The sequence below is a fragment of the Dendropsophus ebraccatus genome, chromosome 6, assembly GCF_027789765.1.
Source record: "Dendropsophus ebraccatus isolate aDenEbr1 chromosome 6, aDenEbr1.pat, whole genome shotgun sequence".
NCBI lineage: Eukaryota > Metazoa > Chordata > Amphibia > Anura > Hylidae > Dendropsophus > Dendropsophus ebraccatus.
The window spans coordinates 129810716-129823453 of record NC_091459.1 but is presented as its reverse complement, the minus strand read 5'-3'; the positions used below and the strand labels follow the sequence as shown (position 1 = coordinate 129823453).

General features: G+C 42.5%; 2 protein-coding genes across 2 annotated transcripts; one reads left to right on the top strand and one right to left on the bottom strand.

The window, feature by feature from the left end:
* Nucleotides 1–277: 277 nt before the first annotated feature.
* On the bottom strand, nucleotides 278–3336 carry LOC138796059 (interleukin-17A-like). Its single transcript, XM_069975951.1, has 3 exons — nucleotides 3126–3336; nucleotides 1649–1899; nucleotides 278–603 (listed from the first exon to the last, which is right to left on the bottom strand). Exons 1-3 carry the CDS (start codon nucleotides 3153–3155, stop codon nucleotides 369–371), a joined length of 516 nt encoding a protein of 171 aa, XP_069832052.1. The 5' UTR covers nucleotides 3156–3336; the 3' UTR covers nucleotides 278–368.
* A 3771-nt stretch (nucleotides 3337–7107) lies between these two features.
* LOC138795295 (interleukin-17A-like) lies at nucleotides 7108–8657 on the top strand. The gene is made up of 3 exons (XM_069974285.1): nucleotides 7108–7134; nucleotides 7740–7969; nucleotides 8420–8657. Exons 1-3 carry the CDS (start codon nucleotides 7108–7110, stop codon nucleotides 8655–8657), a joined length of 495 nt encoding a protein of 164 aa, XP_069830386.1.
* Nucleotides 8658–12738: the final 4081 nt, after the last annotated feature.

The following is a 12738-nucleotide window of genomic DNA, read 5'->3' as shown; positions in this document are numbered from 1 at the left end:
GGCCTACATCTGTGACAAGAGGAAAACGAATATATGACATAAAACCCAGTGTTTCCTTCAGCTGTGCATAGAATAAGCCATACAAAACACAGTAGTGACACCTAGTGGGGAAAACACAGAACACCTCTGACCATATCCCACTGTGAGAACCTGATACGAGTTACTTTACCCAGGTGCAATAAAAAGCTAGTGGCACACCAGCACTGGGACATTACATTATAGAGTGTAAGCTCTTACAATCCCTACAAGCCCTATAAATAATATGAAATGATAAAAATAAGAGTAAGGAATCTGTTTATTTTTTATTTATTACTTAAATATAAGGGCAGCAAATTCCAAAAATCCCAAAAATATATATTTCTTCATATTCAGTAATAGGTGACGATAGGTGTGGCACATGTGCAGCCCACTGTGACCTCCTCAGTCTCCAGTCTATAGAAGAAGCTGCAGCCTTTCTGCTCCCGTCGTAGGACCATCATCTCCTGCTGGATGGGGTAGGACATCAGGTCGGGATTCTCATTGCCGTCAGCGTCTACACAAGCAAATGTGAGACAATTGGCCTCTGGGATTACGAAGGGAAGTCTGTTAGGATCTGTGTTGAGACTGAAAAGTATAATGCAAAGTATTATAGAAAATACATTACACTTGGTGCATTCCTATATTGCTATTGTGTATACTGTTAAGCCCCCTGCTACATCCTGTCACTTAAAAACTGCAGCTGCATCCCCCTCCTCCACTATAGATTGATTTTTTGGAGGTTTTTGAACATTTACTTGGGAACAATTTTCTGGCAGAGAAAGGAGAACTACAGGACATGAAGATGCCATGTTCCTCAATATAATATTTTCTCATGTACTGGTTATGGATTATGAATTATGGAAGGAAGAGAAGGAATAATGAGTTAAAGGGGTATTCCACTCAAACCAAACTTTTGATATGTTGCTGCCTATAGTGAGACTAACGATTCCTTCCATACTTATTATCTATTCAGTTTTCTTCCCCCAATTCTGAGCTACTGCATTCTGCTGAAGATACAAAAATCTGCGTGTGAGCCTTTCTTTCTGTCTTCCCCTCCTACCCCTCCATCCCGAGTCAGCTGATGTAAACTGGTCCCTGACTATCTTGATCTGCAACTTTGTAGCTTCTTTGTAATGCTGGGAGGGTTATTTTGAGGTCAAGTTGCTAATGAACACACTGTAATTAATCCCTCCTAGCATTACAAAGTTGCAGATACAGCCAGCCAGGGACTTGTTCACATCTACCGCCTCGGAGGGGAGGAGGGGGAGACAGAGAGAAAAGCTCACACACAGATTTGTGTATCTTCAGTAGAAAGTAGCAGCTAAAAACTGGGGAAAGGAGACTGAATAGATAATAACACGTATGGAATGAATTGTTAGTCTCACCATGAGCATATGAAAAGTTATGTTTGAGTGGAATACCCCTTTAAGGCCATTCGCATGCATTATCTATTGGCACTCATTACTTATGTATAGAGCTTTCACCCAAGACTTTTCCCATGAACTAAAAGTCGCTTCCTCTTACATGCTTCATTATGGAGTTTCAAGCTCTGACCTCAGTAGGTTTTATATAGGTTTAATATATATATATATATATATATACACTGCTAGTAACAGAGTAAGTACATTACCGATAGTCCCAGGGTGATAGAGAGCGGCTGTGGATATTCTCCATCCTCACCAAACTATGCAGATAACCGGTGTCGATGAGACTGGTGTCCACTGTCACAGAAGATGGCAGGCGCCTATTCCTTCTTCCAGGACATCTGTCTCTGGCCTCTAGGGGGAGCTCTTCATCTCTAGAGTCTTCCTCAGTATTTATTTGGGACAAATACTCATCTGGTAGAACGGCCGATGAGCAGAGTGACACCAGGAAAGTCACCTGAGGAATGGATAAAGACTTTGTGTGTCTTGTTTTTAAGAAAGCACAGCTACTTTCTAGCAAAAACAGTGCCACCCCTGTTTGCAGGTTGTGTGTGGTATTACAATTTCCCTTCATACACTTTAGCGTCTTGTTTAAAGAAATGTTAAAAGGAACCGATCACCACCAAATCATCCAGAACCCTAAACATATGGTGTAATAAAGCCTCCAGCAGTGCAGGCTCCTGAATCGAGAATTACCCTCAGAGAGGTGTGATCACAGATGAGTCTTCCCACCAGCCACCACTACTTCGGTGATGAAGACGACCCCGATGCCTAGATAAGTGTAGTTTACATATGGCATGGGAAATTTACAAAGTGTATTTTTGCAGGATATGAACTAAAGGGGAACTCTGGCGAAAATATTTTTATTACAAATCAACTAGTGTCAGAAAGTTATATAGATTCGTAATTTAAATCTATTTAAAAATATCAACTCTCCCCATACTTATCAGCTGCTGTATGTCCTGCAAGAAACAGTGTTTTCTTTCCAGTCTGACACAGTGCTCTCTGCTGCCACCTCTGTCCATGTCAGGAACTGCCCAGAGCAGTAGCAAATCCCCATAGAAAACCTTTTTTTCTCTCTTCACCTTGTATATTATCTTTACTGACAAACCAGTATACTTTACACCAGGAGGTGCTACACCTAACGTAATTCCACCATGCTGAATGTATGTTACCACAATTTTATATCTATATAATAATGTTATTACTGTTGTTTCTATATTCTTTGTTAACCCATATGTTAGCTTGTTGTACAAACATGTTAACTTTACTGTTGCCACTAAAGTCAGTGCTTATAGATTTTCTCTTTTGTAATATGTTCTTAAAAAACCTAATAAAAACATTGAACCAGAAAACCTGTAGATGTAGAACATTTACAAAAAAAATAAAAATCACTAACCCCTAAAAACTCAACAAAGACCCCAAAAGTCCTAAATGCTATTTTATGTATAAGTAAAATGAATTCTGTTTGTGGATCTAGCCATACAAAACCAATACGTCAAATCATATCTATATGTAAAAATTACACAAAAATCCCTTTAATCTGGTATCCAGAGTATCTAAGCTATAGATGTAGGCAGTGTTCTTTTCAATATTAGACTTGACTGATTGCTGGATTCTGGATTAAAGGATTTTACCAGAATCAACCTCAATACAATAGTGTAATACGGCCCTTACACTCACCAGTATCAGGGATGTTCTTGTAAGGACCATTCTTCCTCTTCTGTCGGACGCTCTGTAGGTTGTAGAGGATCTTTTGCTCTGGTGCCTGGATCCCCGTCTTTCTCTCTATTTATCTCGGTTGCAGCTCCAGTCGTCATCCCAGGAAACATAACTTTCCAAGAAGTTTCTGTAAGTTCCAGTGTGTGACCGGTGTATGGACTGCCCAACTCTATCAGGTTATGTCAGACTCTAATAGTAATAAACCGGCCTGAGATCTCCAGCACTTCCCTAAGTAGGAGCCATAATTTATCTGGACTCTCGACGGTTATCTCAGACCATAAAGATAACAGCCCAAGGTAATGATCGTCACCAATGTTTCCTAAAAAAACTAGGACCTAGATTTTTTTGTCTTGTAATATATCAATGTCTAATCTGAATCCGTTCTCCAATACCCCCCCCCCCCCCCCCTCATGCTCATTGGTGCCCCTGTTGGGCAATGCAATATCTGTAAGCTGCCAAGAGTAGTGGAAGCTGCTCCATACACATTTCTATGGATTATCCTGAATGTCCATCAATTACAAAGACAGCTCTGTAAATTTATTGGTAATGATGTAATGCATCTCTTCTCCTGCAGAGGCGCTGTAGGAGAATAGAACATATGCTGTTGTGTACCCCCAATCATTACAGCTGATCAATGGGGGGTCCAGTAATGGGCCACTCTGTGATCAGTTTATTTTTGAGGAACCCTGGTAAAAGAAGGTTGCTCAAAGTTAACAAGTTTCGTCCAGATCACTTCCATGTTGTCTATGTTTGGGTGGGGGAGTAGGACCCATAGATACCCACTATTTGAGTGGGTGGGGGAAACGGGACTCATAGTGGGATATTTATTAAGACTGGCGGTACTCGTGCGCCAGTCTTAAATTAGACCCCGACCCCTCCTCCCCACCTTGCCACACCCCCTGCCCATCCATTGGCCGAACGGGGGATATGGCAGGCATATGCCAGGGAGAAGGGGCAAATCTGCGCCTTCTCCCTGGCATATGCCTCTGGCGCAACAATGATAAATCCCCCCATAGACTCTATATAAGTGGCTGGAACAACCAGGACTCTTAGGGCCCTATTCCACCAGACGATTATCGTTCAGATTATCGTTAAATCGTTCGAATCTAAACGATAATCGTTCGGTTAAAATGCAGTTAACGATTAACGACCGAACGAGAAATCGTTGATCGCTTTATAAGACCTGGACCTATTTTTATCGTTGCTCGTTCGCAAAACGTTCGCAATTCGTTCGCATTGAATAAGACATCGTTCGGTCGTTCGCAATAGATACGAACGCAATAGCGAATAAATAGCGAAGAAGAAACGATCGCAATTACGATCATAAGTAACGATTATCGTTCCATGGAAATGAGTGAACGTTTTCAGGTCTTTCGCATTAGCGGTCGTTTGAGATCGTTAATCGTTAACGATTATGCAAACGATAATCGTCCGGTGGAATACAGCCCTTAGGCTGTGTATGAGAGGACAGGGGTATCAGGCCTCACAGGCTTTCTTTATATGTAGGTGTGGGAAAAAGGACTTATAGGCTTTCTCTATTTGCCAAGAGAACTCACAAACAGTATACTGAGACCTACAGTCCTGGCCAAAAGTTTTGAGAATGATACAAATATTATTTTTTTTACAAAGCCTACTGCTTCAGTTTTTAAAATGGCAATTTGCATATACTCCAGAATGTTATAAAGAGTGATCAGCTTAACAGCAATTACTTACAAAGTCAATATTTGCCTAGAAAATGAACTTTATCCCCCAAAACACATTTCAACATCATTGCAGCCCTGCCTTAAAAAAACCAGCTAACATCTTTCAGTGATTGCTCCATTAGCACAGGTGTGGGTGTTGATGAGCACAGGGCTGGAGATCAATCTGTCATGATTAAGTAAGAATGACACCACTGGACACTTTAAAAAAAGGCTGGTGCTTGGCATCATTGTTTCTCTTCTGTTAACCATGTTTATCTATAAAGAAACACGTGCAGTCATCATTGCACTGCACAGAAATGGCCTAATGGGGAAGAGTATTGCAGCTAGAAAGATTGCATCTCAGTGAACAATCTATCACATCATCAAGAACTTCAAGTAGAGTTCCATTGTTGCCAAAAAGGCTCCAGAGCGCCCAAGAAAGACCAGCAAGCGCCAGGACCGGCTCTTAAAAGTGTTTAAGCTGCGGGATCGGGCTACCAGCAGTGCAGAGCTTGCTCAGGAATGGCAGCAGGCAGGTGTGAGTGCATCTGGTCTCAAGGAGGGCAGCAAAGAAGACACTTCTCTCCAGAAAAAACATCAGGGACAGACTGATATTCTGCAAAAGGTACAGGGAGAGGAGCAGAATGCCCTCCAAGAGCAACTTCTCCCAACCGTCCAAGAGCAGTTTGGCGATCAACAATGCCTTTTCCAGCATGATGGAGCACCTTGCCATAAAGCAAAGGTGATAAATAAATGGCGCAGGGAACAAAACATAGAGATTTTGGGTCCATAGCCTGGAAAATTCCCATTGAGAACTTGTGGTCAGTCATCAAGAGACGGGTGGACAAACAAAAACCAACAAATTCTGACAAAATGCAAGCATTGATTGTGCAAGAATGGACTGCTATCAGTCAGGATTTGGTCCAGAAGTTGATTGAGAGCAGCCAGGGAGAATTGCAGAGGTCCCGAAGAAGAAGGGTCAACACTGCAAATATTGACTTGCTGCATTAACTCATTCTAACTGTCAATATAAGCTTTTGTTACTCATAATATGATTGCAATTATATTTCTGTATGTGATAAAAACATCTGATAAACACACATAAAAACCAGAGGGCAGCAGATCATGTGAAAATATAATATTTGTGTCATTCTCAACTTTTGGCCATGACTGTAGGTGTCTCCATGGTTACAGACTACAAAACTTACATGTAGTCTGATTTAGTCATTCGGTCATTCCCTCTTCCACCTGCTTTTTGGAATTTTATTATGTTCACACTATGGAATCAGCGTGGAATTTCACGCCACAGCTTCCGCTTAAAGTTCCACCTGTCCCATTGATTCAATAGGATGTCTCACGCACATGAGACAATTCTTTGGGCGCAAAAATGATAAATCCCCCCCATAGACTCTATATAAGTGGGTGAAGCAAACAGGACTCACAGACTGTGTATGAGAAGACGGGGGCATCAGGCCTCACAGGCTTTCTCTATGTGCGGGTGGAGGGAACAGGAATTATTGGCTTTCTCTTTTTGCCAACATGACTCACAGACATTTTTTATGTGCGGGACGGACTCACAAGCTTTTTTTATGTGAGGGTATGGGGGGGGGGGGGCAGGACTCACAGGCCTCTTCCATGTGTGTGGGGGGAAAATGTGGGGGGGATTAAGGCAGGACCTAATGGCGGTCTATGACTCCTGAGAGCATTTATCCCGGTTTTGACACAAAAATACTGGTCCATATAAATGTATTATTTGGTTTTCTGCGCTCAGCTTTTCCCCTTCTACAGTATATTGCCCCATTGACACTCAGCAGAATCATTTTTCCAGCTCTATGTGATTTTAGTACCCACCATTGAAGCCCTGGAATACCCCTCTAAGTATAAAGCATCACACAATGACTTCTACTTGTGAATCCTATTGGGTATTACAAGCTCCCGACTGGGTTTATGACTCCTTTTATCTCTATCAGATAACCAGATGAGTAGTATCCACTTGTGGTTAATCAATAATGAAGGGATTCCATAGCGGAGATGTTCCTGGTCCTGTAAATACTCAAAATATTTCCTATTCATTTCCTTAAGATTAAAATTATATCACAAAAAAATACCCCGAGCCAATAAAAGCGTAATATTAGGTGATGAACATTTCAGTATTTTGGAAAAATCCAGGAAGAGCTGTGATCCTTATATAATGGGCCCTGGAGACAGCAGCCCAGCACAGTACACCGGCAGAGCCTCACCGGAGCACATCTATGAGAACAATGGCCGCCCACTGGGAAACATCAATGGTAAGAGCTCTGATCCACTTCAATGGCATTTACCAGATTTAGGTTCATGTCAGATTATTATTTAGTAAAGGAAAATTGCTAAAATTGGTCGAGTAATGTACCTGTGTTAAGCCGGGTGTCATCTAACCTCTACAGCCAGCCAGCACCCAGCTCTGTACTCATGGGGGGGGGGGGGGCAATAAACCTAAAAATGCTTTGCTCCAAGGAGAATAGCCACTTCTTCTGCTGAGTTTTCTGTCCCGTCTTAGATCCCCAGTCATGTTATAAGGCTTCTAAATGGAGACAAAAACACATATGTGAAGGAAGGCTACTTCCAAAAGGGGAGCTGCTTTGCATATCATTCTACCCAGGATTCCCAGTGGAGCATGAAGGGCCTATATGCCTTTACGTGGCTTTATGGTGCAATTCTCATTGAGAAACATTAGCCCATTGGTCCCATAATACACCTGGTCAAGGCTGGTCTAACATGCTTTGACACAGAGCCTTTAGTTTTTGATAGGCCCATGAGTCATAGCATTCTACTGTATAAATCTGATGACCTTATTAGTCAATATATAAATCTGGATGATGTTGATCCATAATGACCTTATGTATATAATCCTCAGGTTCTTTCCATATGGCTTCTTCTGGGCCTCAGCTCTTGTGTCCATGGAACAGGAGAGCAGATACCTGGTGCAGATGGGTGGGATGTCCCTCCAGTGTTTGGTGGGGATTGTCTGTTCCCACCAGACACCACATTTCCATCACATGTGAAGGTTGATATGAAGGTCAGCAGTTCTGCTCAGCTCGTAACTGATGGTGTGAGAAGCCGCTCAATGTCTCCATGGGAATACAGGTAAATATATATATGTAATAATAGCTTATACAGTATAATGGTATTATAAAGAATTATAAAGAAAATCATAGTTAGAGAGTGGGTGAGACTTGTGCCCTGAGTGCCAGGTGGTACAATAAGCCTCTATGGCTTGGCCAGGGTATTTAAAGGGTATCTGTCAGCTGCAGTTCATGTTCCTGACACTGTGGATACTGTTAGATGTTAGCTGTTAGGGCAAGGAGACACATGGTACCTATTATATTTCTATCCGCACTTCCATGATGTATGAAAAAAAAAGTCTTACTGATATGTCTCAAAACCCATGTGAGGGCTCTAACGTCTCCTCATTCCCCCTCCCATCCCAATTCTTGATTGATTGACAGTCAGTTGGAAGCCGAGACGTGTTTCTAAATCTCGCTCCTATGTTGTTGCCCCTGATATGTATAATTTCTGGTTCTCTCCTTCCACCAGCTCTAATGTGGACCATAACAGGCTCCCTGTGGTCATCAATGAGGCCAGATGTCTCCACCATGGCTGTATGGACTCTGAGGGTAATGTGGACCTCAGCATGAACTCAGTCCCCATCAGACAGGAGATCCTGGTCCTGCATCGTGAGATGAGAGGATGCCTCCCTGTGTATAAGATGGAGAAGCAGATGGTCACTGTGGGCTGCACCTGTGTCCGGCCCATCACCCACTACCTCAAATAGAAGACGACATTGTAACTGAGCCCCATTCGTTAAGAAATTACGTTGTTACTAGGGATGGTCCGATCCTGGTTCGGTTCAGGTTTGTACGAACCCGAACTCTCGGAAATGATTCCTGTTGTCTGCCCGCTCCGTGGAGAGGGTGGATACAGCGGGAGGACCGCCTGGAAAACTGGGATACAGCCATAGCCATCGGCTGTATCCCAGTTTTCCTGGCGGTCCTCCCGCTGTATCCACCCGCTGCACGGAGCGGGCAGATCGGAAATCTGATTTCGAGTGTTCGGGTTAATACAAACCCGAACCTCGGCAAGTTCGGACCATCCCTACTTGTTACCCATAGTGACCAATCGGATGACACATCTAGCTTTCTACTATGATTTAAAGCAGAAATCAGATTGGTTGCTATGAGCAACAACGATTTTAGACCTACTGAGAATTCTTCTCTGTAAGGAATACTGTGTGTTGCTCATAGCAACCAATCAAATTCCAGTCATCAGTTTCCTTGCTATTATACAGCTACAGTCTGATTGGTTGTCATGGGCAACAGTTCCAATAACTTTATTTAAACATCAAAATCCTGCGATGTGTAATAGTATTATACAACTCTGTAAGGGGGGAATGCTCTATATTCTTGGCTTTATAATTTAAATATTTATTATTTATTATGTTTTATGGCAATGTTCCACATATTTATATGAATATTAATTAAATATGATTAAAACTGTCAACCTATGAGTGTATAGAGTGTTTATATAAATGTATATGTCATATAAGTATACCTTTTTAGTTCTAAAAGGATACAGATAATTTTGAAATAGTAATATGTATTACTAATAAAAGAAATGAAGAAAAATAACTTAAATATAATCTGTGTATACAGCTTTTATGCCGACCTATGTGTCTCCTTGGTTACAGACTACAAATCTTAAGTGTAGTCTGATTCAGTCATTCAGTCATTCCCTCTGCCACCTGCTTTTTGGAATATTCGGGTATGTTCACACTACGGAATCAGCACGGAATTTCAAGCAGAGTTCGCGGCGCGGACTCTGCTTGAAGTTCCACCTGTCAATTCTTTGGGCGGATGGCGGAATGCGCTTGATACATCCTATTGAATCAATGGGACAGGCGGGACTTCAAGTTGAGTCCACGGCACAAACTCTGCTTGAAATTCCGCACTGATTCCGTAGTGTGAACATACCTAAAAGTGTGCATTGCTCAGTGATTGCAGAACATAGTTCCCTTTTTCCTTGCTGCTTTTTCTTTCCTTTCTTTGTACAGAAGGCACGGCCCACGGACCTGATTATAGATTACTACTTATTTAGAGAGGGTTTTACTAGTGAGGATTTACATTGTAGCATTGTATGCTGTGGCCAGGGTTGCTGGAACTGGTGTTGGGCCTGCTGGTGGGTTCTGGTGTATGGAGGCTATTTGTCACGGTGGCCAGGAGCAGTAACAACAACCCCCAGACACACAGTAACTGGACCTTGGTTAGGACTAAGGTGAGGTGCAAGGAGTCCAACTTTAATAAACTTGTAAACTTTACTTGAAAAAGGTATCTTAGTGCAGTTAGAATCAGTGCTCAAGTGCAAAAAAATAATCAATAGAATAGTCAAACAGGTATATAGATGAGTTGATAGAAGAAACAGTAACAGGAGATAGAGACTGGATAGGAGGACCCTTGCCTAATGTACTATGTGCTCTGCTGGGATGTGGTGAAGTGTTGAGAAGTGTTAGTCTCAGTTATCTCACCTAAATGCCTTCTGCCCCGTCCTATTGGGGTAGTACGAGTGCCAGGTCTCTGCTCTGGGTGGAGCTGGCTTGTAGAACCCTTCCTACAAAGCTGAGTGTCTTGTCAGTAGAGAGCGGCAAAACTTGCACTGTGCTCTACCGTAGCATCAGTCTTAAGTTTGTCCGTCCATTTTCTAAGATGGTCGACTGTCCTGTTTTAGCTAGACTGTCCTCGGTGTAGGCAAGGGTGAAAACTCCCTTGTCTCCAGTTCCTTGTCTAGCAACCCATGAAGGTTGGGGAGTTAGTAGCAGGAACAACTATACACACTACTTCACTGGCCTGTAGACAGACACTAACTGCTAACTAAAGTAAGTTGTTACTAGAGAGGAAAAGGTGTATGTGTAGCTAGACCTAGAGTTAGCTGCCGCTGTGCTGTGGGAGAGTGACATCTAGTGGTTGGAGTAAGGAACAGCGGCCACCTATCTTAACCTGTGACACTAGAGTGATTACCAAGGTGTAAGAAGAGAAAGAAAAACACATAGCGGGACACTACATGTACCTCATGTTTATAGCATGCAAAGGCAATTTCTTTGGTCATGATCACGTCTATTATTTTTAAGTGACCCTCCCTACTTTTTTTTAGTGGGTGGTGCTTAGCTGAAGAGGGTAGAGCCTCCCCTCAACCCAACACATTTACTAGAATTTATGCTACTAATTTGAATTATTTAAATTTGAATTCTAGAACTCTAGGATTCAGTCTGTGGCAAACAGTTAGCAAGAGATGCATCACATTGAAAAAGTATCTGACCCCCCCCCCTTTACTAAATTAAATAAACAAGCTGAATAAATATGCTGAAGCATTTCCATTTGAGCCCTGGGCGTGCACTACAAATACAGTGTGACAGTAGCCCTACCTTGGGAGTGCAGCAGTTACCATAAAGCATTAGCACAGAGTATACATAAGTTAGTAATATTTTTGTTCTGATCCAACTTTACTTCAGAGTGATATTTTTTTTTATTAAGGATTATTACTAATGCACAATAAAAACATTTTTTATTGGTGCATTCCAAGGCCAATAGCTTTTTCCCATCAATGCTTGATGGTTATTTTTCCAGCACAACATGTAATTGGTTTCATATTGCAGTGTATATGCAGTGCATTGATTTATTTGTTCAATTTTTTGGAAAATGAGACAGACTGAAATTTGCACTTTTTTTTTTCAAACAATTTATTTATTTATATATTTTTTCCCATTTACTAAGAGGCACAAACAACATATTGATTTTCCAGTGTTGTGATACCGGCTATGTGATTTTTTTTTATTATTTGTATTTTTTAAACAATAAAAAAGGAAAAAAAGTTTATTTCTGTAAAATAACTACAACAGTAACAGAAGCATCTGAGTTAAAAACATCCTAGTCACATAGAGGGGATTAGATGAATGAGCGCCCATCTTCTCAATCCTTTATTTAAAATTTTTTTTTTTTTTAGAAAAAAGACTTTCTTATATCACAATTTGAGAGCTAGTTTGCTTACTGATTGATAATAAAAGTCCAGGTGATTTATGCTCACAAAAATTTGAATTAGGAATAGAGCTGGTAATACAAAGGCATTGGTCATTTCAAATATACAAAATACAGTGGACAAACCAATGTGGAGGTCCTTTTGCTTGTCCCACTGGCCTACTCCACCTATCTAGTCTTGCGGTGAGGCGCAGGGAGTGTTTGTCGAACTCCCGCCAGATCAGCTGTTACGCTGGTGTGGTAGCTAAGTGGGTCTAGGGTCGCTTGGGCACTTGTCTCGGTAGCCTGGAGTCAGGGCCGGCGTTAGGGGGGGGCAAAGTAGGCACTTGCCCAGGGCCCCCATCCCCCAGGGGCCCCCTAGCTCCTTCCTTCATTAGTGGAGCAGGAAGCAGAGCAGCACAAGCAGCTCCCCTGCTCCACTAATGAACGAAGGAGCTGAGCTGTGAGGACGGAGCGCCCCTCCTGCAGAGCTGCCTGTGCCCTACAGAAGAGGAGGAACGGCAAGCCCAGGTAAAGAAATAGGGGGGGGGGGGGGGGTTAGAGGGTCACGGAGACTGGGGGTGGGACTTGCGGCCAGGGGGCGGTGCTTACGGCCGCGGGTGGGCGGAGCCTCGGGTGTCTTTATAAAACAGTAACCCCCTCCCCATATACTAGCCTAGCGAACAGTATACAGGAAGGGGGCAGGGGATCTTGTATGATGCAGTCCCCCCTTCCACCATATACTGTTCAGGGCCCTCCTCCCTCTGTATCTATGGCCACCAGGCCCTGAGCAGTACATGATGGAGGTGGGTGCTGAATCACACAGTATCCTGTATGATAAAGTACCCCCAT

Excerpts from the sequence above, each read along its gene's own strand:
- LOC138796059 (XM_069975951.1), bottom strand. The coding sequence starts at position 3,155 with ATGGTCCTTACAAGAACATCCCTGATACTG. Across the intron at positions 1,900-3,125 it reads CAAGAACATCCCTGATACTG|GTGACTTTCCTGGTGTCACT; the intron begins GTGAGTGTAAGG and ends TCCATTCCTCAG. Across the intron at positions 604-1,648 it reads CTATCACCCTGGGACTATCG|TCTCAACACAGATCCTAACA; the intron begins GTAATGTACTTA and ends TATACTTTTCAG.
- LOC138795295 (XM_069974285.1), top strand. The coding sequence starts at position 7,108 with ATGGCCGCCCACTGGGAAACATCAATG. Across the intron at positions 7,135-7,739 it reads CCCACTGGGAAACATCAATG|GTTCTTTCCATATGGCTTCT; the intron begins GTAAGAGCTCTG and ends TATAATCCTCAG. Across the intron at positions 7,970-8,419 it reads ATGTCTCCATGGGAATACAG|CTCTAATGTGGACCATAACA; the intron begins GTAAATATATAT and ends TCCTTCCACCAG.